Source organism: Cherax quadricarinatus, chromosome 79 (genome assembly GCF_038502225.1).
Source record: "Cherax quadricarinatus isolate ZL_2023a chromosome 79, ASM3850222v1, whole genome shotgun sequence".
NCBI classification, from domain to species: Eukaryota; Metazoa; Arthropoda; class Malacostraca; order Decapoda; family Parastacidae; genus Cherax; species Cherax quadricarinatus.
In genome coordinates, this window is record NC_091370.1 from 13,938,050 (window position 1) to 13,961,510 (window position 23,461).

At 45.1% G+C, this 23,461-nt stretch overlaps 1 protein-coding gene across 3 annotated transcripts in view; it reads right to left on the minus strand.

Annotated features, from left to right (window-relative positions):
- Positions 1-23,461, minus strand: part of LOC128702657 (Brefeldin-resistant Arf-GEF family protein schizo) — a 707,300-nt gene that overhangs the window by 499,701 nt on the left and 184,138 nt on the right. The window contains exon 1 of one of the 3 annotated variants that reach the window (XM_070101948.1): positions 17,164-17,258. The exons of the other annotated variants lie outside the window; for them this stretch is intronic. Within the exon in view, the coding sequence (XP_069958049.1) occupies positions 17,164-17,189 (26 nt within the window). The 5' untranslated portion in view covers positions 17,190-17,258. Of the gene's footprint in view, positions 1-17,163; positions 17,259-23,461 lie in introns of those variants that run through there. 3 annotated transcript variants of the gene reach the window in all.

Consider the following 23,461-nt stretch of genomic DNA (forward strand, 5'->3'; position numbering starts at 1 on the left):
GAAGACATGATTAAGATGAATAAAGTTTTCAAGGAAATGATCAGGATAAAGACAGACTTTCTACAATGCGAGAATCAGGTGCAAGGGTACATAGATGGAAGTTAAAAAATACACATATCGGTGTGATGTTAGGAAGTGCCTTTTCAGTCTAAGGGTATTAGGAAAGTGGAATGAACTGGATGTGGAAGTGGTGGAGGCGAGCTCCACACAGTTTCAAGAGTAGGTAAGATAGTGTTCAAGAGGCCTGAAGCCACGATTTCTAATCGATGAAGCTTAATAAGCTGGGCTTAATATAAGGCATTAACCTTAATAAGCGGGGTTCGACCCCCGTAAACATAAATCAGTGATTAAAAAACAAATCAGTGAGTACAAATGGGTGAATACAAATCAGTGAGTACACATGAGAGAATACAACACACAAATCAGAGTACACATGGGAGGATACAAAACACAAATCAGAGTACACATGGGAGAATACTAAACACTAATAAGATTACACGTGAGTATGGCCCCTGCAGGCTAGACTCATGAACGTGCAGGCAGCGTGTAGGGATAAAGGTAAGAGATGGTGGGCATCCGTGAGCGTAACACAACCTGAGGCGGACCAGAGTCTTACATCAGTGTACAAGCAACAGTGCCGTCACCAACTGCTACTACATGCACTTCGGTATCTCACGCATAATAAATTCACTTCGGTCGCTGTGCTATCACAGAAAGGTATCCCCGTATTATGTAAGCCCAGCCCTCTCTACCTCAATGCACGCTAAAGGAATAGTAGAGAGTCACCTGGAATGACATTCCTGGCATCAGCCTGGATTTAGAATGTAATAAGTAATGCACAATTCCTATCAAGTTATTACCTTAGAACGCCCCGAAGTTTAGATGATATTCTGAACAGCATCAATTTCTGTAGGATTTAAAGCAGCATCACTCAAGGAGTATTTGAAACTTTACATAAAAATACAATTTAATCTGATCTTACACATCAAGGGCATGCACATCTAGTCTAATTGGAGTACATTTAAAACCTCTCTATATGTGAAGAGGTAAGTCCCATAAAACCCTTAACTAAATAGCTCTACCTGGAACTTCAATATGTACATCTAAAAACACGAAAGTCCCTCACTGCTTCCAAAAAGGTCACACGTCAAAATATAACTATTGTAGCAGGAGAAAATAGACGCCCCCAAAAAGCAGCAGCAACTGCGAGAATCCACAAGAATAACAAACAATTGTCGAGACGAGGCTCAGCAATACTTGATGAACTCTCACTACTACAAGGCGTGGATATCCAACAACGTGCTGGGAAGGAGCCAGGCTGCTGTTGCAGTGAGTACTGGTAACGCTACCCGCTGATATTATCTACCTCTATTATTCCCTATAACCTCTGCGAATGCAGAAATTCACAGTGGGACAGGACGAATTCAGTTCCAGCCTGCTTAATCGCCAATGTGTGGTCTATCATAAGAACAATTAAAATAAGTAGGACAGGGGTGAACAAGATAAAGGTAGTGGTAAGAGTGGAGTTGCGACCTTGGCTACTGTAACAGGTAGGCTACTGTGTGCAGCCTACCTGTTACACAGTATCACCTGGAATAACTCAACTCAGGCGGTTCTCTAAGCTAGCGAATTTGGGTAGCTGCTCTTTACCAAAGACATGTCCTTCTATTTACTACAGTAATAACCATATCTAATACACTACCTGGAAATAACACAAGAATTGATGGGGACTCGAACCTTGGTTCTGACAGGTAGTAGGTCCAGCGCTGTACCACTGAGCTACGAGACTGTCACGTCAGTGTCAGTAACTACCATCTGTGACCCAACTGTTTCTGACTCTTCAAATTAAACCACGTCTCAGTTATTGAAAAACAACAACAATGTTTCTCGCACCTACAACTGATCTTACCTCGTCCATCTTTTCAGATGAACTATAGTTAGTTTGTGTAATGTGTACTTAGACACACCCTCGTCAGGTTGCTCTTCCATTCTACTCTCTCTGCTGCTTCACTTATCACCTAATGTCAACCGTAGCTGAGTTGGTAGCACATTCAGCTCATTGAGTGTTCCCGGTTCGATCCCCGGTACGGGTGGAAACACTTAAGGCGTGTTTCCTTAAGATACCTGCTGTCCCTGTTCACATAGCAGCAAGTAGGTACCCTTGACAACTAGCAACTGAGTGTTAGCCGACTGGTGTGGGCCACATCCTGGGGATAAAATTAACCTAAATTGCCCAAAATACTCTGCATAACCAGGGGCTTTCTATATAATATGTCAATGATGTCAGGTATGGTCTGTAAAAATTGTATCATGTACTTGTAGAAATAGAGATTATTATTATTATTATTATTACGACCAATGTTTATTAATAATCCCACCTCATTGTCCGGATAACTGGCATTCCCCCCCCCCCCCCAAAAAAAAATACTGCAACACTGATAATAATAATAATCGGAATGTGCGCAGTAAGACTTACTCAAGTCAACATTGTAATAGGTGAATATTAAGATGGGTAAGTCAGTGTAGGCGACTCAAAAAAAAAAAAAAATAAAGGCAGGAGGGGACTTTCTTCCCCAGCGAGAGAAGTCAGTAGAAGCGGCCCAACAAAGGCAGAAGGCAACCTCAAGACGCACTGTCCATCCTCTTGGTAGGATGAGAGAGCACACTCCTGCTACGAATCTTCCCTTACACACACACACCTACATTCTTGAGGGATTTTCTAAGACATAGAGGCTGTTCTCTGCAGGGAATTTCCAAGACAAAGTCTGCCTCCTGCTTGGAGTCTCCAAAGTACAAAGTCTGCTTTCTGAGAGTTTCTAATACATAAAGACTGCTTTCTGCTGAGAGTTTACAAGACAAAGACTGCCTTCTGCTGAGAGTTTACAAGACAAAGACTGCCTTCTGCTGAGAGTTTACAAGACAAAGACTGCCTTCTGCTGGGAGTTTACAAGACAAAGACTGCCTTCTGCTGGGAGTTTACAAGACAAAGACTGCCTTCTGCTGAGAGTTTACAAGACAAAGACTGCCTTCTGCTGGAAGTTTACAAGACAAAGACTGCCTTCTGCTGGGAGTTTACAAGACAAAGACTGCCTTCTGCTGGGAGTTTACAAGACAAAGACTGCCTTCTGCTGGGAGTTTACAAGACAAAGACTGCCTTCTGCTGGGAGTTTACAAGACAAAGACTGCCTTCTGCTGGGAGTTTACAAGACAAAGACTGCCTTCTGCTGGGAGTTTACAAGACAAAGACTGCCTTCTGCTGGGAGTTTACAAGACAGACTGCCTTTTGCTGGGAGTTTACAAGACAAAGACTGCCTTCTGCTGGGAGTTTACAAGACAAAGACTGCCTTCTGCTGGAAGTTTACATGCAGGATGTTGTTAGCCTTCTTCCTGCAGTTCACCCTAAGGCCAGTAATATAATTCGCTGCCACGAAAGCCAGTGGGTTTTCCTCGGGCGGTACCAAGCAAACCAGGTATGCGAACTTTTTCACCCTTATCACCCTCTTTACCTCATCATTCCACCAATCACTGCTCTTTCCTCCGGCACCCACCCTCCTATATCCACAAACCTCTGCCCCACTAACACTCATTTTCAAAACTATGTGGTTCCTGATCACTTTCTCCCCGAGCATGAATCTATAAGCAGGAGAAACGTAGTGAGCTTTTGTTCCCACTTCAATTTAGTAAAATAAAAAAATCAGTAAAATAAAAAAAATGGACCATGAATGCTTTGCAAAAATCCCTGGCTTCCATTAGATATTTACAATGTTGGTAGCCTCCCAGTGGATATTTACAGGGTTGGTTGCCTCCCAGTGGAAATTTACAGGGTTGGTTGCCTCCCAGTGGATATTTACAGGGTTGGTTGCCTCCCAGTGGATATTTACAGGGTTGGTTGCCTCCCAGTGGATATTTACAGGGTTGGTTGCCTCTCAGTGGATATTTACAGGGTTGGTTGCCTCCCAGTGGATATTTACAGGGTTGGTTGCCTCCCAGTGGATATTTACAGGGTTGGTTGCCTCCCAGTGGATATTTACAGGGTTGGTTGCCTCCCAGTGGATATTTACAGGGTTGGTTGCCTCCCAGTGGATATTTACAGGGTTGGTTGCCTCCCAGTGGATATTTACAGGGTTGGTTGCCTCCCAGTGGATATTTACAGGGTTGGTTGCCTCCCAGTGGATATTTACAGGGTTGGTTGCTTCCCAGTGGATATTTACAGGGTTGGTTGCCTCCCAGTGGATATTTACAGGGTTGGTTGCCTCCCAGTGGATATTTACAGGGTTGGTTGCCTCCCAGTGGATATTTACAGGGTTGGTTGCCTCCCAGTGGATATTTACAGGGTTGGTTGCCTCCCAGTGGATATTTACAGGGTTGGTTGCCTCCCAGTGGATATTTACAGGGTTGGTTGCTTCCCAGTGGATATTTACAGGGTTGGTTGCTTCCCAGTGGATATTTACAGGGTTGGTTGCCTCCCAGTGGATATTTACAGGGTTGGTTGCCTCCCAGTGGATATTTACAGGGTTGGTTGCCTCCCAGTGGATATTTACAGGGTTGGTTGCCTCCCAGTGGATATTTACAGGGTTGGTTGCCTCCCAGTGGATATTTACAGGGTTGGTTGCTTCCAGTTGATATTTACAGGGTTGGTTGCCTCCCAGTGGATATTTACAGGGTTGGTTGCCTCCCAGTGGATATTTACAGGGTTGGTTGCCTCCCAGTGGATATTTACAGGGTTGGTTGCCTCCCAGTGGATATTTACAGGGTTGGTTGCCTCCCAGTGGATATTTACAGGGTTGGTTGCCTCCCAGTGGATATTTACAGGGTTGGTTGCTTCCCAGTGGATATTTACAGGGTTGGTTGCCTCCCAGTGGATATTTACAGGGTTGGTTGCCTCCCAGTGGATATTTACAGGGTTGGTTGCCTCCCAGTGGATATTTACAGGGTTGGTTGCCTCCCAGGGTTGGTTGCCTCCCAGTGGATATTTACAGGGTTGGTTGCCTTCTAGTGGATATTTACAGGGTTGGTTGCCTTCTAGTGGATATTTACAGGGTTGGTTGCCTTCTAGTGGATATTTACAGGGTTGGTTGCCTCTCAGTGGATATTTACAGGGTTGGTTGCCTCCCAGTGGATATTTACAGGGTTGGTTGCCTCCCAGTGGATATTTACAGGGTTGGTTGCCTCCCAGTGGATATTTACAGGGTTGGTTGCTTCCCAGTGGATATTTACAGGGTTGGTTGCCTCCCAGTGGATATTTACAGGGTTGGTTGCCTCCCAGTGGATATTTACAGGGTTGGTTGCCTCCCAGTGGATATTTACAGGGTTGGTTGCCTTCTAGTGGATATTTACAGGGTTGGTTGCCTCCCAGTGGATATTTACAGGGTTGGTTGCCTCCCAGTGGATATTTACAGGGTTGGTTGCCTCCCAGTGGATATTTACAGGGTTGGTTGCCTCCCAGTGGATATTTACAGGGTTGGTTGCTTCCCAGTGGATATTTACAGGGTTGGTTGCCTCCCAGTGGATATTTACAGGGTTGGTTGCCTCCCAGTGGATATTTACAGGGTTGGTTGCCTCCCAGTGGATATTTACAGGGTTGGTTGCCTCCCAGTGGATATTTACAGGGTTGGTTGCCTTCTAGTGGATATTTACAGGGTTGGTTGCCTTCTAGTGGATATTTACAGGGTTGGTTGCCTCCCAGTGGATATTTACAGGGTTGGTTGCCTCCCAGTGGATATTTACAGGGTTGGTTGCCTTCTAGTGGATATTTACAGGGTTGGTTGCCTTCTAGTGGATATTTACAGGGTTGGTTGCCTCCCAGTGGATATTTACAGGGTTGGTTGCCTCCCAGTGGATATTTACAGGGTTGGTTGCCTTCTAGTGGATATTTACAGGGTTGGTTGCCTCTCAGTGGATATTTACAGGGTTGGTTGCCTTCTAGTGGATATTTACAGGGTTGGTTGCCTTCTAGTGGATATTTACAGGGTTGGTTGCCTCTCAGTGGATATTTACAGGGTTGGTTGCCTTCTAGTAGATATTTACAGGGTTGGTTGCCTCTCAGTGGATATTTACAGGGTTGGTTGCCTCTCAGTGGATATTTACAGGGTTGGTTGCCTTCTAGTGGATATTTACAGGGTTGGTTGCCTCTCAGTGGATATTTACAGGGTTGGTTGCCTTCTAGTGGATATTTACAGGGTTGGTTGCCTTCTAGTGGATATTTACAGGGTTGGTTGCCTCTCAGTGGATATTTACAGGGTTGGTTGCCTCTCAGTGGATATTTACAGGGTTGGTTGCCTCTCAGTGGATATTTACAGGGTTGGTTGCCTCTCAGTGGATATTTACAGGGTTGGTTGCCTTCTAGTGGATATTTACAGGGTTGGTTGCCTCCCAGTGGATATTTACAGGGTTGGTTGCCTCCCAGTGGATATTTACAGGGTTGGTTGCCTCCCAGTGGATATTTACAGGGTTGGTTGCCTTCTAGTGGATATTTACAGGGTTGGTTGCCTTCTAGTGGATATTTACAGGGTTGGTTGCCTTCTAGTGGATATTTACAAGCCTGGATATTTATCTTTAACATTTTTTATTTCTTGTTAGTAATGTAACTGCAACTCAGAAAAATTTTAATTATTATTTATTTATTAGTATCATTTATACTTAGTTATTTAATATTTTTATTACCATTATCTTGTATATTTTGCTAGAGTAATATTTATTTCAGCAAAACATGTGCAGTGATCTGCTGGATCTCACTGCCTTGACGCACTGCTGCAAGCTGACACCCCAGGAGGTGCTGCAGGAGGCGGTGATGGTGGAGGTGCAGGAGGTGGCGATGGTGGTGCAGATGGTGAGGGAGGTTGTGATGGTGAAGGAGGTTGTGAGGGAGGTGGTGGTGCAGGAGGTGGCGATGGTGGTGCAGATGGTGAGGGAGGTTGTGATGGTAAAGGAGGTTGTGAGGTGGCGATGGTGGTGCAGATGGTGAGGAAGGTTGTGATGGTGAAGGAGGTTGTGAGGTGGTGGTGGAGGTGGTGGTGAGGGAGGTGGTGGTACAGGAGGAGGTGCAGGAGATTGTAGTGGAGGAGGAGGAGGGTGTGAAGATGGAGATAATGGTGCAGGAGGCTGTGATGAAGTGGTGAGGGAGGTGGTGATGCAAGCGGTTGTGGTGGGGGAGAAGGTGGTGAAGGAAGTGGTAATGCAGGTGGTGGCGGTGGAGGAGGAGGAGGTTGTGATGGAGGGTGATAATGGTGGTAGAGGAGGTGGATAAGGAGGAAGTGGTAGCGAAGATGTTTGAAAGAGAGAAGAAATGGAACAGAAAGAGGAAGGAGGGGAAATAAAATAGGGGAAAAGAAGTGAAAGGGTATGGGAAAGGGAGGAGCAGGAGGAGAAAGAGGGAGAAGGGAAAAGAATCTAAAGGAGGATAATAATAAGAGTTGGAAGAGAGGGAAAAAGAGAAGGCAGAGAAGGACGAGAAAACGAAAGGGGGAGAAGGGGAGGAGAAAGAAGAGAACGATCAGGTGACAGAGGAGGAAGAGGAAAAAATGGAACGAAGAACCACACGTCCGCCAGATGGCATTTCCCTATGGAATATAATGCTGGAGACCCGTTCAAGCACCACCTGGGGATGGCTAGGCTGTACTCCCTACCCCACCTATCCCCTTTCGAGCACCACCTGGAGATGGGGAAGCTAGCGTGTATTCCCCCTACCATCCTATCCCCGCTCCACTGTGTAGCAGTGCGGGAGCAGCAAAACTCTGGAAACTCATCAAAGGTACACCAGACGAGATTGAATTATACGTTTTCATTCTTGGTAAAGCCCAAAATTATTACTGTAGTTATATAGTACCAATACATATGGAACACTTTTGTATCTTTATCGCTTAGGAGCTGTATAGTCCTTGTGGCTTAGCGCTTCTTTTTTGATTATAATAATAATATCGCTTAGAATGAAGATATCCAGGCGTTGCAAGTGACTATCGTAATAGAATAGTCAGCCACACATAGTGTGTCAGCAGTGTATATATGCCAGCATTAACAGCCTGGTTGATCAGGCCCTGCTCCACCGGGAGGCCTGGTCGTGGACCGGGCCGCGGGGGCGCTGATCCCCGGAATACCCTCCAGGTAGACTATTACAGGCAGGCTCCCTGGCCAAGCCTTACTCATGTGGGTGTACATACGTTCACTGAATATGAAGGAAAAGACATTATGGTACCTTCAGTAACATCATCAACAGACATCAAGTGGATCACAGCAAGCAAGAGGAACACACACTGAGGTCAGGGGTTCAAATCTCCTCCGGTACGGCTGGAAAACATTAGGGACGTGTTTCCATAAGACACCTGCTGTCCCTGTCCCTGTTCACCCATCAGTTCAAAATGGGTACCTGGGTGTTAGTCGACTGGTGTGGGTTGCATCCTGGGGGAAAAAATGACCTAATTTGCCCGAAATGCTCAGCATAACAAGCGGCTTTCTATACAGTAGTATGTCATTCATGTCAGCTAGGACTGTAAACCTTGTACATGTACTTGTAGTAAATAAAGATGATATTATTATTATTATTAACAGTATCATAGGAAAACCGGCCAGAGTCAGCTGGCTAGTTCACCCCCACCCTCTCTGGCAGACTAGATAATATAGCAGGGTCTTGATATAGTATACTTCCACACACACATACACACACACACACACACACACACACACACACACACACACACACACACACACACACACACACTTGCAGTCACCTACTGCTTCAGAATCTCTAAGGCCATGTCATGCTTATTCTTGAAACGGTGTGAGGAGCCTCTGCCAACTCCTCACATAATTCAATAAATTTACTGACTACTCTAAAGCTGAAAAAGTACTTCCAAACGTTTCTGTGCCTCATCTGCATGTTCTGGTTTGATGTGTCTCTCCCTTCTGGTTCCATCTCCCGCATTTCAAGTGTGTTCCTGGCCTCTCTAGTTCTCTTATGGTTGCATAAGTCAGTGTATTCCTGGCCTCTCTAATTCTCTTATGGTTGCATAAGTCAGTGTGTTCCTGGCCTCTCTAATTCTCTTATGGTTGCATAAGTCAGTGTGTTCCTGGCCTCTCTAGTTCTCTTGTGGTTGCATAAGTCAGTGTGTTCCTGACCTCTCTAGTTCTCTTATGGTTGCATAAGTCAGTGTGTTCCTGACCTCTCTAGTTCTCTTATGGTTGCATAAGTCAGTGTGTTCTTGGCCTCTCTGGTTCCCTTATGGTTTCATGAGTCATAATGAGGTTGCCTTGGGTCGTCCTCTCTTCTAAGGTTGTCAGGTGGAGTTCCATCAGTCTCTTATTATAATACATTTCCCTCACTTCTGATACTAATCTCGTCGCTATATTTTGTTTCTTCTTGAGTTTATGTCTGGTGACGGTGAAGGTTCCATGTTGGTGCTGCAAACCTAACATCACTTGGTTACAATGCTTTTCACTATTATTTGTGAGCTGAGACACAACCACACAGTGCCTGGGTAACACACACACACACATACACACGAGGGTAGACAACAAAACAGTGCCTGGGTTACACACACACACACACACACGAGGGTAGACAACAACACGGTGCCTGGGTTACACACACACACACAGACACGAGGGTAGACAACAACACGGTGCCTGGGTTACACACACACACACACACACACACACACACACACACACGAGGGTAGACAACAACACGGTGCCTGGGTTACACACACACACCAGGACAGACACAGAGCGGCGCCAGGAGTGTCCTGATAATGAGAGAGCCAGACGTGGAGGGAAGCCACGTGCCAGTGTCAACATTGCTCAGCTGATGGAGGGCCTTTAGGGAGATACGAAGGGGAGGGAGAAGGCGGAAAAGAGGGGAAGGGGACAGCGGAAAAGAAAGACAAGGAAAAGTAAAGGAGAAGGGGAAGGAGACATAGAAGGGATAGAAGGAAGAATAAAGTGGGAGAACGAGTGAGATTAATTTGTGTTGATACACGTAATGAATGTTATTGTGTGTGTGTGTGTGTGTGTGTGTGTGTGTGTGTGTATATGTGTGTGTGTGTGTGTGTGTGTGTGTGTGTGTGTGTGTGTGTGTGTGTGTGTGTGTGTGTGTGTGTGTGTGTGTGTGTGTGTGTGTGTGTGTGTGTGTGTGTGATTACAGTTCTAATTAACAATTTTCCACAACTTTTTCCATCGCTGAGTTGCCGGACTTCAACTCGAGAATGCCACATCCTATCCACATCAAACTCTCACTATGTTTCTTACGAAACCTAAAATTAAAGAAAGAAAATACAAATAACCTCAAGAGACGTGCAAAAAAAATATATTCCAAGATTTAGAAAAAATGAAGAATAAAATGAATAAAAACATCAAATATGTACTAACTGGAAAGTAGAGGAACAATATAAACGCAAAGATAAACGTGGAAAAATGACAAGGAAAATCTTGAGGAATACCTTTGATGAATTTCGAGAGTCTTTCTACTCCCAGCCATGGGCCAGGCTCGAAATATTAATAGCAAGTGGGGAAAGATTTACAAATTTCTTAGGACACATCCTGATGATGGTGACTGATGTATCGCCGAAATGATGACAGGAGGAAATGTTTGGGAACCAGCGGCAGGAAGGACAAGGTTCGCTGGAGCCTCAGAGATGCGTCCCTGGGTAAACAAATATGAGAAAGGCACAATACAGTGGCTGGAACAACACAAATAACTCACACATAGGAGGATGAATCTTATGACGAGGTTCAGTTGATAAATTAGACACATGTGCAACACTTGGGTATCTTTATTGTGGAAACGTTTCGCCACACAGTGGCTTCATTAGTTCAATACAAAGACCACTCCCAACAAAGTTATAATTCTTCCGAACAGCCAGGTTGCACTAAACGTCTCAAAAGTACTTTCACAAGCTAACACCAGAGTCGCCATCGCTTCTAGCACTTCAATAAAGGATCTAACCAGGACAAAATCCAAGCACCACGAACCAGTCAATGCAGGAGTTTACACTATACCCTGTGGAGGCTGTGACAAGATCTACGTAGGTGAAACAGCAAGAAACCTCGACACCCGCCTCAATGAACACATTTACGCATGTAGGAACGATAACTTGAACAACGCCTGTGTACAACACCGAAATTCCACCAATCATCTCATGAAATTCAGAGACGCCCAATTAGTGATCAAAGAAACTAATTTCCGCAGACGCAAGTGCCTCGAATCAGCACTGATCGCTGTTTCGAATACAATTAAACAAAACAACGGCAGCTTCACCATCTCCGAAGTCTTAGCAAGAATCCTCCTGAAAACAGTAAACCCTACCATCACATAGTCTCTCCTGTTATACTACACATAGCACATTACAGAGAGTGAACACTGAAACAGGCTGCCTCTTTCCAGTCTATATTTGTCCAACCTATTTTTATGTTACCCAAGTAATAGCTTTTATCCTTTTACTCATGTACGAATTAATTGCTCTACCATATTGTATTAGTTTTGTCACTACTACTACTACTACTACTACTACTACTAGTGAACATCGAAATGGTACCTCACTCTGAGCCTTTATATACCTTCTGTGTCCATGTATTGTTTGTAATGGCTTGATAAAGCTCCTGGAGAGCGAAACGTTGCCACAATAAAATGTCACATTAGTTGCACTTGTGTCCTTTTACTTTGCATATTGTCGGTAATTCTACCAACTTTATTACAATCTGACGAAAATGATGTTGTTCCAGACCATGGAGCTAAACTGTTCTCCAGGCTGAGGGACTGACCACATCAAACACCTTTCCTCCAAGGCTGATGGACTGATTCCATCATTATTTCACTAATACTACTACTACTGCTCCCTTTGTATTTGACTGCTGTGTAGGCGAAACGAATCATCAATAAAGATACCCAACTGTTGCACATGTGTCTTAATCACACACACATCTTAACACTGTGGAAGTTCAGAACTGCCCATCGTTGACACAGACTGTAGTACCTTCTCCTTAACTGCCACTGACGCTATAAAATACAGCAAAGATCGACTCTGATATATTTCCTGACACACATCGGACATCCTCATGTCAGATTGTCATGTCAGAATTACACTGAATGAGAGCTGAATATAACGCATGTTACGAAGCTAGAATTTATTGGGACGACGTTACTGTGAAGAGCTTTATTACTTGATAAAGCTCTACAAAGAGCGAAACGTTGCTCTGTAAAGAGCAACGTTTCGCTCATCCCTACTATGGGTAGTACACCACTCGGATCAACTGGGAGAGTTAATGAACAGGAAGGAATAACAGGATATAAAACGACAACAGATTTTGAACACTTCAACAAATAACAATAAAAATGTGAATAAAAGCAGGAGTTGAACGAGAGACGACAACAAGGATGCAAATACAACATGAGTGGTAAGAAAGGTGAAGGAAAAGGTGTAGAGGAGAGTGAAAGAGGAAGGTAAAATGGAAGAGAATTAGGAAAGCATGAATGGACTGCAGTTGTGGTGGTGATGATGGTAGTTGTGGTGGTGGTGGTTGTGGTAGTGATGATGGTTGTGGTGGGGGTGAAGGGGAGGTGGTGGTGGTGATGGGGTAGTGGTGGGGGTGGGGGTGAAGGGGAGGTGGTGGTGGTGATGGTGGAGGTGGTGGTGGTGGAGGTTGTGGCGGTGATGGTGGCGGCCCTCAACATGTGGGCTGTGATGGATATGTGGGGCAGTGGGCCTCCAGCAGCAACAGCCTGATTGACCAGGCGAGCACCAGACGAGCCTGGCCCATGACCGGGCTCAGAGAGTAGATATACTCTCGAAATTCTTCAAAGGTATATCAAAGGTATACCAAGAGAGAAGGTAAAGAATCTGAGGAGAAATAAGAAGCAAGGCGATAATGGAGGAAGGGAGAGGTTGGTGAGGAGTTAGTAAAAATGGAGGAGATGGAGGAGATGGAGGAGGAGGAGGAGGAGGAGGAGGAGGTAGTGGATAAAGAGGCGTGGAGGTATTGAGTCATGCAGGAGGCCACAATGCCCAACATTCCCACCACTACGCACCAAAAATCTCATGTGAAAAAAACATGGGCGTTCCCCCACATCTAACCCACTCAAAATCTACCCCCACCACCACCCAGTAATGCCACCAGCCGCCACCAACATCCACGTCATCTCCCTGCAAGGAACCATTTTTAAAGATTTCTCGACATAAACATATAAACCTGGTGATATACAGCAGGGTATGAAATCATAAGCTTCTCAAGTGAGAGAGAGAGAGAGAGAGAGAGAGAGAGAGAGAGAGAGAGAGAGAGAGAGAGAGAGAGAGAGAGAGAGAGAGAGAGAGAGAGAGAGAGAGAGAGAGACAGAGACAGAGACAGAGAGAGAGAGAGAGAGAGAGAGAGAGAGAGAGAGAGAGAGAGAGAGAGAGAGAGAGAGAGAGAGAGAGAGAGAGAGAGAGAGAGAGAGACCCTACACACATACACACTGGAAATGAAAACATTATCAAGTGGCTATTTACTAAAGGTCTTGGATATATACCTAAAGTCAGTACCCGATCAGTCGGGCTGTGGTTCGTACGTTGGACTACGTGCGGCCAGCAGTAACAGCCTGCCTGATGTAGCCCTGACCCACCGGGAGGCCTGGCCAAGGACCGGGCCGAGGGAGCGTTGACCCCCCCCCCCGGAACACCCTCCAGGTAGACGGACCAAACTATTCACTTTCAAGCTCCACTGTACGTGTTCGCTAAGAGATGTGCTCAAGTATCGGTGAGTATCTGCTAATTTTGATGGTAGCTCAGTTGAACATCCTTATTATGCAATCTATGACTCTAACCGCGGGTTCAAGCCCCGCTCGTGGTATGGTTTATGCAGACCATACCCATCCTGTGAGGGGCAAAGGATTGCAGAGAGACATAATGGGTCCAAGGACTGGGACGCAACGTTTTGACAACCGAAAAAGTTATAATAATGAACTATTTACATGTTTATTTCTGGCCACAATCGTAATGAGTTATTTATGCAGTATTATACTTCACAGGATCAATCTGATGGTATCGCTCTAAAACTGAGCAGTGGTATGGGCAAGAAATTGGGTATCTCTCCGTCCCTTGTGTTTGTTGTGTATATATAATTCGTAGGGGAGTTAAATTATTTTAAGGTACCTTACCTTGACACAACTTTCGGGGTCACAGTGCCCCAGCGTGGCACTGTGACCCCTCCACCATATATGTACCAGCTTGTACCTCCACCATGTATGTACCAGTTTGTACCTCCACCGTGTATGTACCAGCTTGTACCTCCACCGTGTATGTACCAGCTTGTACCTCCACCCTGTATGTACCAGCTTGTACCTCCACCGTGTATGTACCAGCTTGAACCTCCACCGTGTATGTACCAGCTTGAACCTCCACCGTGTATGTACCAGCTTGTACCTCCACCGTGTATGTACCAGCTTGTACCTCCACCGTGCATGTACCAGCTTGTACCTCCACCGTGCATGTACCAGCTTGTACCTCCACCGTGCATGTACCAGCTTGTACCTCCACCTCTCAGTAGTAGTAACCAGTTACCAGTAACCACTGTGCCAGTTGACTCACGACCAACCGTCTCTGCCTGAGTCACTGTCTATTCATATTGTGCTGACCTGGCATTATTCAAAGACCCCCTCACATGTGGGTACTGTGGGCGGCCAGTCAGTCAGTTATACGAGAGAGAGCAGAGAGATAGGTACGGCTGTAAGGGCGCTACCCACCTTGTCTGTAATTATACGTACTACCAGCCTACGTGAGTATTTCTTTACCTAATCCACGTGTCGAACTCCCACATGATACACCGTGTATGTACCAGCTTGTACCTCCACCGTGTATGTACCAGCTTGTACCTCCACCGTGTATGTACCAGCTTGTACCTCCACCGTGTATGTACCAGCTTGTACCTCCACCGTGTATGTACCAACCTGCACCTCCACCGTGTATGTACCAACCTGCACCTCCACCGTGTATGTACCAACCTGCACCTCCACCGTGTATGTACCAACCTGCACCTCCACCGTGTATGTACCAACCTGCACCTCCACCGTGTATGTACCAACCTGCACCTCCACCGTGTATGTACCAACCTGCACCTCCACCGTGTATGTACCAACCTGCACCTCCACCGTGTATGTACCAACCTGCACCTCCACCGTGTATGTACCAGCTTGTACCTCCACCGTGTATGTACCAACCTGCACCTCCACCGTGTATGTACCAGCTTGTACCTCCACCGTGTATGTACCAGCTTGTACCTCCACCGTGTGTGTACCAGCTTGTACCTCCACCGTGTATGTACCAGCTTGCACCTCCACCGTGTATGTACCAGCTTGTACCTCCACCGTGTATGTACCAACCTGCACCTCCACCGTGTATGTACCAGCTTGTACCTCCACCGTGTATGTACCAACTTGTACCTCCACCGTGTATGTACCAGCTTGTACCTCCACCATGTATGTACCAGCTTGTACCTCCACCGTGTATGTACCAGCTTGTACCTCCACCGTGTATGTACCAGCTTGTACCTCCACCGTGTATGTACCAACCTGCACCTCCACCGTGTATGTACCAGCTTGTACCTCCACCGTGTATGTACCAGCTTGTACCTCCACCATGTATGTACCAGCTTGTACCTCCACCGTGTATGTACCAGCTTGTACCTCCACCGTGTATGTACCAGCTTGTACCTCCACCGTGTATGTACCAACCTGCACCTCCACCGTGTATGTACCAACCTGCACCTCCAGTACTGGAAGAGGTTACACATTTATAATCTGTATATATCAACAAATACTTCTGATTTTTATTCCCATTTCTTGAACGACTTTTTTTATTTTTTTTTTCAAGTTCCTAATAAAAACCTTTTATTAATAAATCTTCTGAGAATTGTAAAGCACATTGTAAACAAGCCTAAAGATAATCGTATAGAGTCAAAAATATGATAGTACTGCCATAACATACATTCTTCAAATTCACAAGAACATAAGAAGGAAGGAGCACTGCAAGAGGCCTACTGGCCCATATTAGGCAGGTCCAAGTCCCACTTAAATTCACCTTTGATTAATATTCATAATAAACTTGTATTTCAAAATCCAGACGCCATAAAAAAAATGGTTTGATAAGAATTTCTCACAAAATGCTGATTGATTTTCTGATCTTTCTCTGTATAAATTGTGATAAATTTTATGTAAAGACAGACCTATACTTAAAATTTAAACGACAGAAATATAGCACAAGTTCTGGCCAGGATTAAAATGCTGTTTATTACAGTAACAATAATCCTACAAGAACTAAGACATGTGATGAATGGTTTAGAAAACCGACAAGTTGAAGAATTGAGACACTTATGCAACACATGGGAATCTTTACTGAAGAAACGTTTCGCCACACAGTGGCTTCATCAGTCCAATACAAAGTCCATCACTCTTGTAGGAAAATGTTTTCCTACAAGAGTGATGGACTGAACACATCGATTCCAGGTTGAGGGACTGATTACCTCAAACTTCTCCTCTCCTTACCCATTTCTGCTTTGTATTGGACTGATGAAGCCACTGTGTGGCGAAACGTTTCTTCAATAAAGATTCCCATATGCTGCATAAGTGTCTCAATCTTCAGTACCCGAGGTACTGAAGTAAATTCTTGGGTAGCTGTGGCAAAAGGTTGGACAGATGCATGGGTAGTTTTGATGAAGACTTCCCTTGTATGGGCCAGTAGGCCTGCTGCAGTGTTCCTCCGTTCTTATGTGCCATTTATTGCTAACTTTCTTCATTATGTTCCCTGATAATGTAATTGAAACACTACAAAGGTGCCTCTTGCTTTACAGTGCTACCAAGTGGCTTGCATTCAGCTGCAGTGTTACCGTATATCCTCCTCCAGTTTACATTTGAGAGGTTCAGCAGTAACAGTCTGGTTGATAAGGCCCTAATCCACCACAAGGCCTTGTGGTGGATGTTCAACAAGGCCTTGTCATGGACCAGGCCGCGGGGGTTTGACCCCCAAAACAACCTCCAGGTATACTCCAGGCATTCTCTCAAAAGATATTTAATTAGATCCAAGGGAAAAAGAGTGGTAGCTCCAATTCGTTGAATGAAGAGCCCTTTACGGTCATCTTGATAGGTCTCTTGATGGACTGCAACTCCAAACATTACATAGTGATTAAGTTACTAAGATTATTACTAACCTTTCCAGTTTGTCCAGTGTCACCATTCCTGGTCATCCGTCACCATGCCTCATCCATCGTTACTATTCCACATCCACGATCACCATATCTTATTAGTCATCACTGTATCTCATCCACCACCATCATACTTCAACCGCCGGCATGCCTCATCCACTGCCAGCATGCCTCTGCCACCGTCCTCCCTCATCCACTGCCCTCAACCACCGTCCTCCTTCCTCCACTGTTAGCATGCCTTAAGTGCCGTTATGCCTTGTTTACTGCCAACCTGCCTCAGCCACCAACATGCTTCCTCCATTAGCAACAAGCCTCATCCACCAACATGCTACATTCACTGCCAACATGCCTCATTCACACTCCTTCCCATCCATAAACCCACGTCTATATCTACCTTAGCTTCCCGTCCCTCTCTTTCTCCCTACCTCACCCCCTCGTTACTAATTTATTTGCAAGAGAAAAATCAGGCAACGCGAGTGTTAAGAAGTGTTAAGTTCTTCCAGACTGTGTCACTCTTTATGAGTACACGTCTTGATAACACAAGGATACTCAATATCTGTGCTGCTGACAGGAGTACTACATATATACTACCTGACTAGGTGGTCACTGTTCTAGGCCGGGGGGGAGGGGGTGGCATGGACCTGCTTCGCATGGGTCAGTAGACTTGTTGCAGTGTTCCTTCTTTCTTATGTTCTTATACATATATATAATATACATGCATTTTTGCTAGCAAAAACACTCACTTTGAACGTGTTTACTCGGATTTTATCCTCTTCCCTGCAACACTGGAAGCTCCTGATGACGTGCTGATTGCAACACGAAAGGCCTAGATCTATCTTTCAACTCCCCCGGTGGTTTTATATATATATAGTATAATATAGTATATGCAAGTGTTTATGCTTGCTTGCTTGCTTTTTTTTATCCTATTCGACCTGTTTCCTCTTTTCTTTGTTCTGCTTTTACTGCTTTTGTTCTTGCAGCTCCTAATCCGCTTTTTACCGTCCTGCCCCTTCACCTTCTTCACCCCTTCACCCTGATCCTCCTCCATGACAATTCCTGAGCGACTTCTTTACCCAATCTGAGCGGCCATTGTTGGGTTGGAATTTACTGATGAATCCCTGGTGGCGCGGCGCTCAGCTCAGTGTTGTGGGAATATATATTAAAGTTCCCCAGAGCGGCTGTCCTGGGGAAGGTGAAGGAGGACAAGAAGCCATGGAAGAGGAAATACAGGAGACGAGGAAAAGGATAAGGCTGGCCAGAAGGGAAGAAGATGGGAGAGGAAGGAGTGTGGAGGAGGAAGAGAACTAGACAGGGAGCAGTATACATGGAGGACTGTAGAAAGAGCAGTATTTGTCACACTTCTAGTATATTTGTATAGCAATAGCTATACAATTTTTAAAGGGGTGGACCGGTAAGCCAGCGGAAGGCCTCGGTCAGATGACCAAAAGCTCCAATGGTAGACCGTCATATCACTAATACTCGCATCAAGAAGAAACATTTGTATTTCCTGACGAAACTTACCCAATCTAACCTATTAACCAGCTGTCTGCTAATTCTCTCTACCTTTTATGTCTTGGCAGTAATATGGCTAAATGGTTTGATCAGAGCTTCAGGTATTTTCAGTGCCCAAGATGAGTGAAACATGTGTTACACCTAGGCATGTGTACTGGAGACACGTTTTGCCCTCACAGCTTAATTCCTAGCGCACTCAGCTCACACACTGAGGTCAATGGTTTTATCCCTGGTCCGGATGGAAACATTAGGACGTGTTTCCATAAGACACCTGCTGTCCCTGTTCACCTATCAGTAAAATAGGTACTTGCTTGTTAGTCGATTAGTGTTGGTCGCATCCTGTGGACAAAATTAACCTAATTTCCCCGAAATGCTCCGCATAACAAGGGGTTTTCTATATAGTATGTCAGTGATGTCAACTATGGTCTGTATACGTTGTACATATACTTGCAGAAATAAAGATTATTATTACTGGCGCCTTTGATTTAATGATGCTATGCCTATGGTGACATCTTCGTCTAGGTTCAAATTCCTTAAGAATCATTACAATAATGTTAAACAATAGAGTGAAGCTGATACATTAGACACATGTGCAACACATGGTATCTCTATTCTGAAGACGTTTCGCCCACCAGTGGCTTTATCAATTCACTACACACACCTTATTCTGAAATGAATTGACAAAGCCACTAGTTGGCGAAACGTTTTCAAAATAAAAATACCCAGGTGTTGCACATGTGGCTTATTCATTACCTTTCATGGATACTGAGAGAGAGTCACACTTGATCAAAGGGTAGAGTAGCTGCACCTCCAAGGATCAAGAACCCTTCACCGCCACCAAGGGACCCATGGTGTCACTCTTCCCCCAGTGTGGCTAACTTTAATGTTTTCAATTTAAATGCAACAATGCGAGTTTTTAATTGAATTTCCACTTGCCTCATTATTCTAAGACAAGTCATTTGTGGCTCTTCTTCTCATCTCTGTTATCTTGACGGTGCTTGTGCTTGCTTGTTTATTCTCTCTCTCTGTCTCTGTCTCCCAGTTACTGTGACTCAACTATGGGTTGTGTGTGTACTCACCTATTTGTGGCTGTAGGGGTCAATTCACAGCCCCTGGTCCCGTGTGTGTGTGTGTGTGTGTGTGTGTGTGTGTGTGTGTACTCACCTATTTGTACTCACCTATTTGTGGTTGCAGGGGTCGAGTCCTAGCTCCTGGCCCCGCCTCTTCACCGGTTGCTACTAGGCTCTCTCTCTCCCCGCTCCATGAGCTTTATCAAACCTCGTCTTAAAACTGTGTATGGTTCCTGCCTCCACTACGTCATTTTCTAGGCTATTCCACTGCCTTACAACTCTATGACTGAAGAAATACTTCCTACTATCTCTCTGACTCATTTGTGTCTTCAACTTCCAATTGTGGCCTCTTGTTTCTGTGTCCCCTCCTTGGAACATCCTGTCTTTGTCCACCTTGTCTATTCCACGCAGTATTTTATATGTCGTTATCATGTCTCCCCTGACCCTCCTGTGTGTGTGTGTGTGTGTATTGACGTGTGTGTGTTTGCTGCCTTGTGTGTGTGTGTGATTTACGTCTGCTGACTTCTTTGTGTCTGTAGATTTCTCTGTGTATTTGTTGGTTTGAGTTTGTATCCGTTGAGCTCTATGTGTAGTAACTTTCCCATGTGCGTGGCGACCTCTCTGTGTGTTTGTTGAATTCTCTGTGCGCTTGTTGACGTTATTTTTGTGTGAGGATGAAACTGCTGGTTTCTCGTGACTCTGAGAAAAGATACTTATCTCATCTTGTGAGATCATCCGCCTGGTAATTAGCGGACGGGTTCAAGCCTCCAACTCTCCCTGGTAATTAGCGGACGCAGGTTCAAACCTCCACCTCTCCCTGGTAATTAGCAGACGGAGGTTCAAGCCTCCATTTCTCCCTGGTAATTAGCGGACGGAGGTTCAAACCTCCATCACTCTTTGCACTGAATTACTCACATACAATACATAATACTCAAAATGCAATTATATTCCCTCTAGAAATCTTCAACAAGTAACACACAATGTTCCATCTGTAACACTGGTGTTCCGTAGTGGAGAGAATGTGTCACAAGTAACACAATGTTCCATCTGTAGTACTGGTGTTCCGTAGTGGAGAGAATGTGTCACAATACACAATGTTCCATCTGTAGTACTGGTGTTCCGTAGTGGAGAGAATGTGTCACAACACACAATGTTCCATCTGTAGTACTGGTGTTCCGTAGTGGAGAGAATGTGTCACAATACACAATGTTCCATCTGTAGTACTGGTGTTCCGTAGTGGAGAGAATGTGTCACAATACACAATGTTCCATCTGTAGTACTGGTGTTCCGTAGTGGAGAGAATGTGTCACAAGTAACAATGTTCTATCTGTAGTATTGGTGTTCCGTAGTGGAGAGAATGTGTCACAAGCAACACAATGTTCCATCTGTAGTACTGGTGTTCCGTAGTGGAGAGAATGTGTCACAAGTAACAATGTTCCATCTGTAGTACTGGTGTTCCGTAGTGGAGAGAATGTGTCACAAGTAACACAATGTTCCATCAGTAACACCGGTGTTCCGTAGTGGAGAGAATGTTCCAAAAGTAACACAATGTTCCATAAGTAACACCGGTGTTCCGTAGTGGAGAGAATGTTCCAAAAGTAACACACAATGTTCCATCAGTAACACCGGTGTTCCGCAGTGGAGAGAATGTTCCAAAAGTAACACACAATGTTCCATCAGTAACACCAGCGTTCCGTAGTGGAGAGAATGTTCCAAAAGTAACACACAATGTTCCATCAGTAACACCAGCGTTCCGTAGTGGAGAGAATGTTCCAAAAGTAACACACAATGTTCCATCAGTAACACCGGTGTTCCGCAGTGGAGAGAATGTTCCAAAAGTAACACACAATGTTCCATCAGTAACACCAGCGTTCCGTAGTGGAGAGAATGTTCCGAAAGTAACACTGGTGTTTCGTGCGTGCAGCGCTACTTAAAACACCAACAAATCCTGTGTATACTAACATCACAAGCACAGTTAGGCAGTTCAGAATATACAACATACACTTCTCTAGCAACATTACCGGCCATGTTTATATGTTCAAATAATGTTGACACATTCTATCATAAGAGTATGTATCGACCTGGTGCGGTCACTTTTGCTAGACCTGGTGTAGTCACTTCCACACCTGGTGTGGTCACTGCCAGACCTGGTGCGGTCACTGCCAGACCTGGTGTGCTCACCTTTATACTGCACCAAGCACTGTCACTTGTGACAGTGCTTGGTGCAGTATAAATTTTACGTTCTGTCGCCCTTTCCAGAATATCCTACCCCTCTCTTTACCCTCCTACCAATCCAGAATATCCTACCCCTCTCTTTACCCTCCTACCAATCCAGAATATCCTATCCCTCTCTTTACCCTCCTACCAATCCAGAATATCCTACCCCTCTCTTTACCCTCCTACCAATCCAGAATATCCTACCCCTCTCTTTACCCTCCTACCAATCCAGAATATCCTACCCCTCTCTTTACCCTCCTACCAATCCAGAATATCCTACCCCTCTCTTTACCCTCCTACCAATCCAGAATATCCTACCCCTCTCTTTACCCTCCTACCAATCCAGAATATCCTACCCCTCTCTTTACCCTCCTACCAATCCAGAATATCCTACCCCTCTCTTTACCCTCCTACCAATCCAGAATATCCTACCCCTCTCTTTACCCTCCTACCAATCCAGAATATCCTACCCCTCTCTTTACCCTCCTCCCTATCCAGAATATCCTACCCCTCTCTTTACCCTCCTACCAATCCAGAATATCCTACCCCTCTCTTTACCCTCCTACCAATCCAGAATATCCTACCCCTCTCTTTACCCTCCTACCAATCCAGAATATCCTACCCCTCTCTTTACCCTCCTACCAATCCAGAATATCCTACCCCTCTCTTTACCCTCCTGCCAATCCAGAATATCCTACCCCTCTCTCTACCGTCCTCTCTATCCAGAATATCCTACCCCTCTCTTTACCCTCCTACCAATCCAGAATATCCTACCCCTCTCTCTACCATCCTCCCTATCCAGAATATCCTACCCCTCTCTTTACCCTCCTACCAATCCAGAATATCCTACCCCTCTCTCTACCATCCTCCCTATCCAGAATATCCTACCCCTCTCTTTACCCTCCTACCAATCCAGAATATCCTACCCCTCTCTCTACCATCCACCCTTTCCAGAATATCCTACCCCTCTCTTTACCCTCCTACCAATCCAGAATATCCTACCCCTCTCTTTACCCTCCTACCAATCCAGAATATCCTACCCCTCTCTTTACCCTCCTCCCTATCCAGAATATCCTACCCCTCTCTTTACCCTCCTACCAATCCAGAATATCCTACCCCTCTCTTTACCCTCCTACCAATCCAGAATATCCTACCCCTCTCTCTACCATCCTCCCTATCCAGAATATCCTACCCCTCTTTGTATCCTCCTACCTATCCAGAATATCCTACCCCTCTCTTTACCATCCACCCTATCCAGAATATCCTACCCCTCTTTCTACCCTCTTACCTATCCGGAATATCCTACCTCTCTACCCTCCTACCCATCCACACTATCCTCCCTGCCTCTTTAAGTTCCTACCTAACTTCCTTATCCTCCCTTCCTACTCTTATTTTCTACATATTCACGCCATACTCCCTCTCTACCTTCTTTGTTTTCTTTGGTATCTCTCTACCTTCAGTATCGCCATTCACTGTACCCTAATACACACGTTATCCTCCCTCCC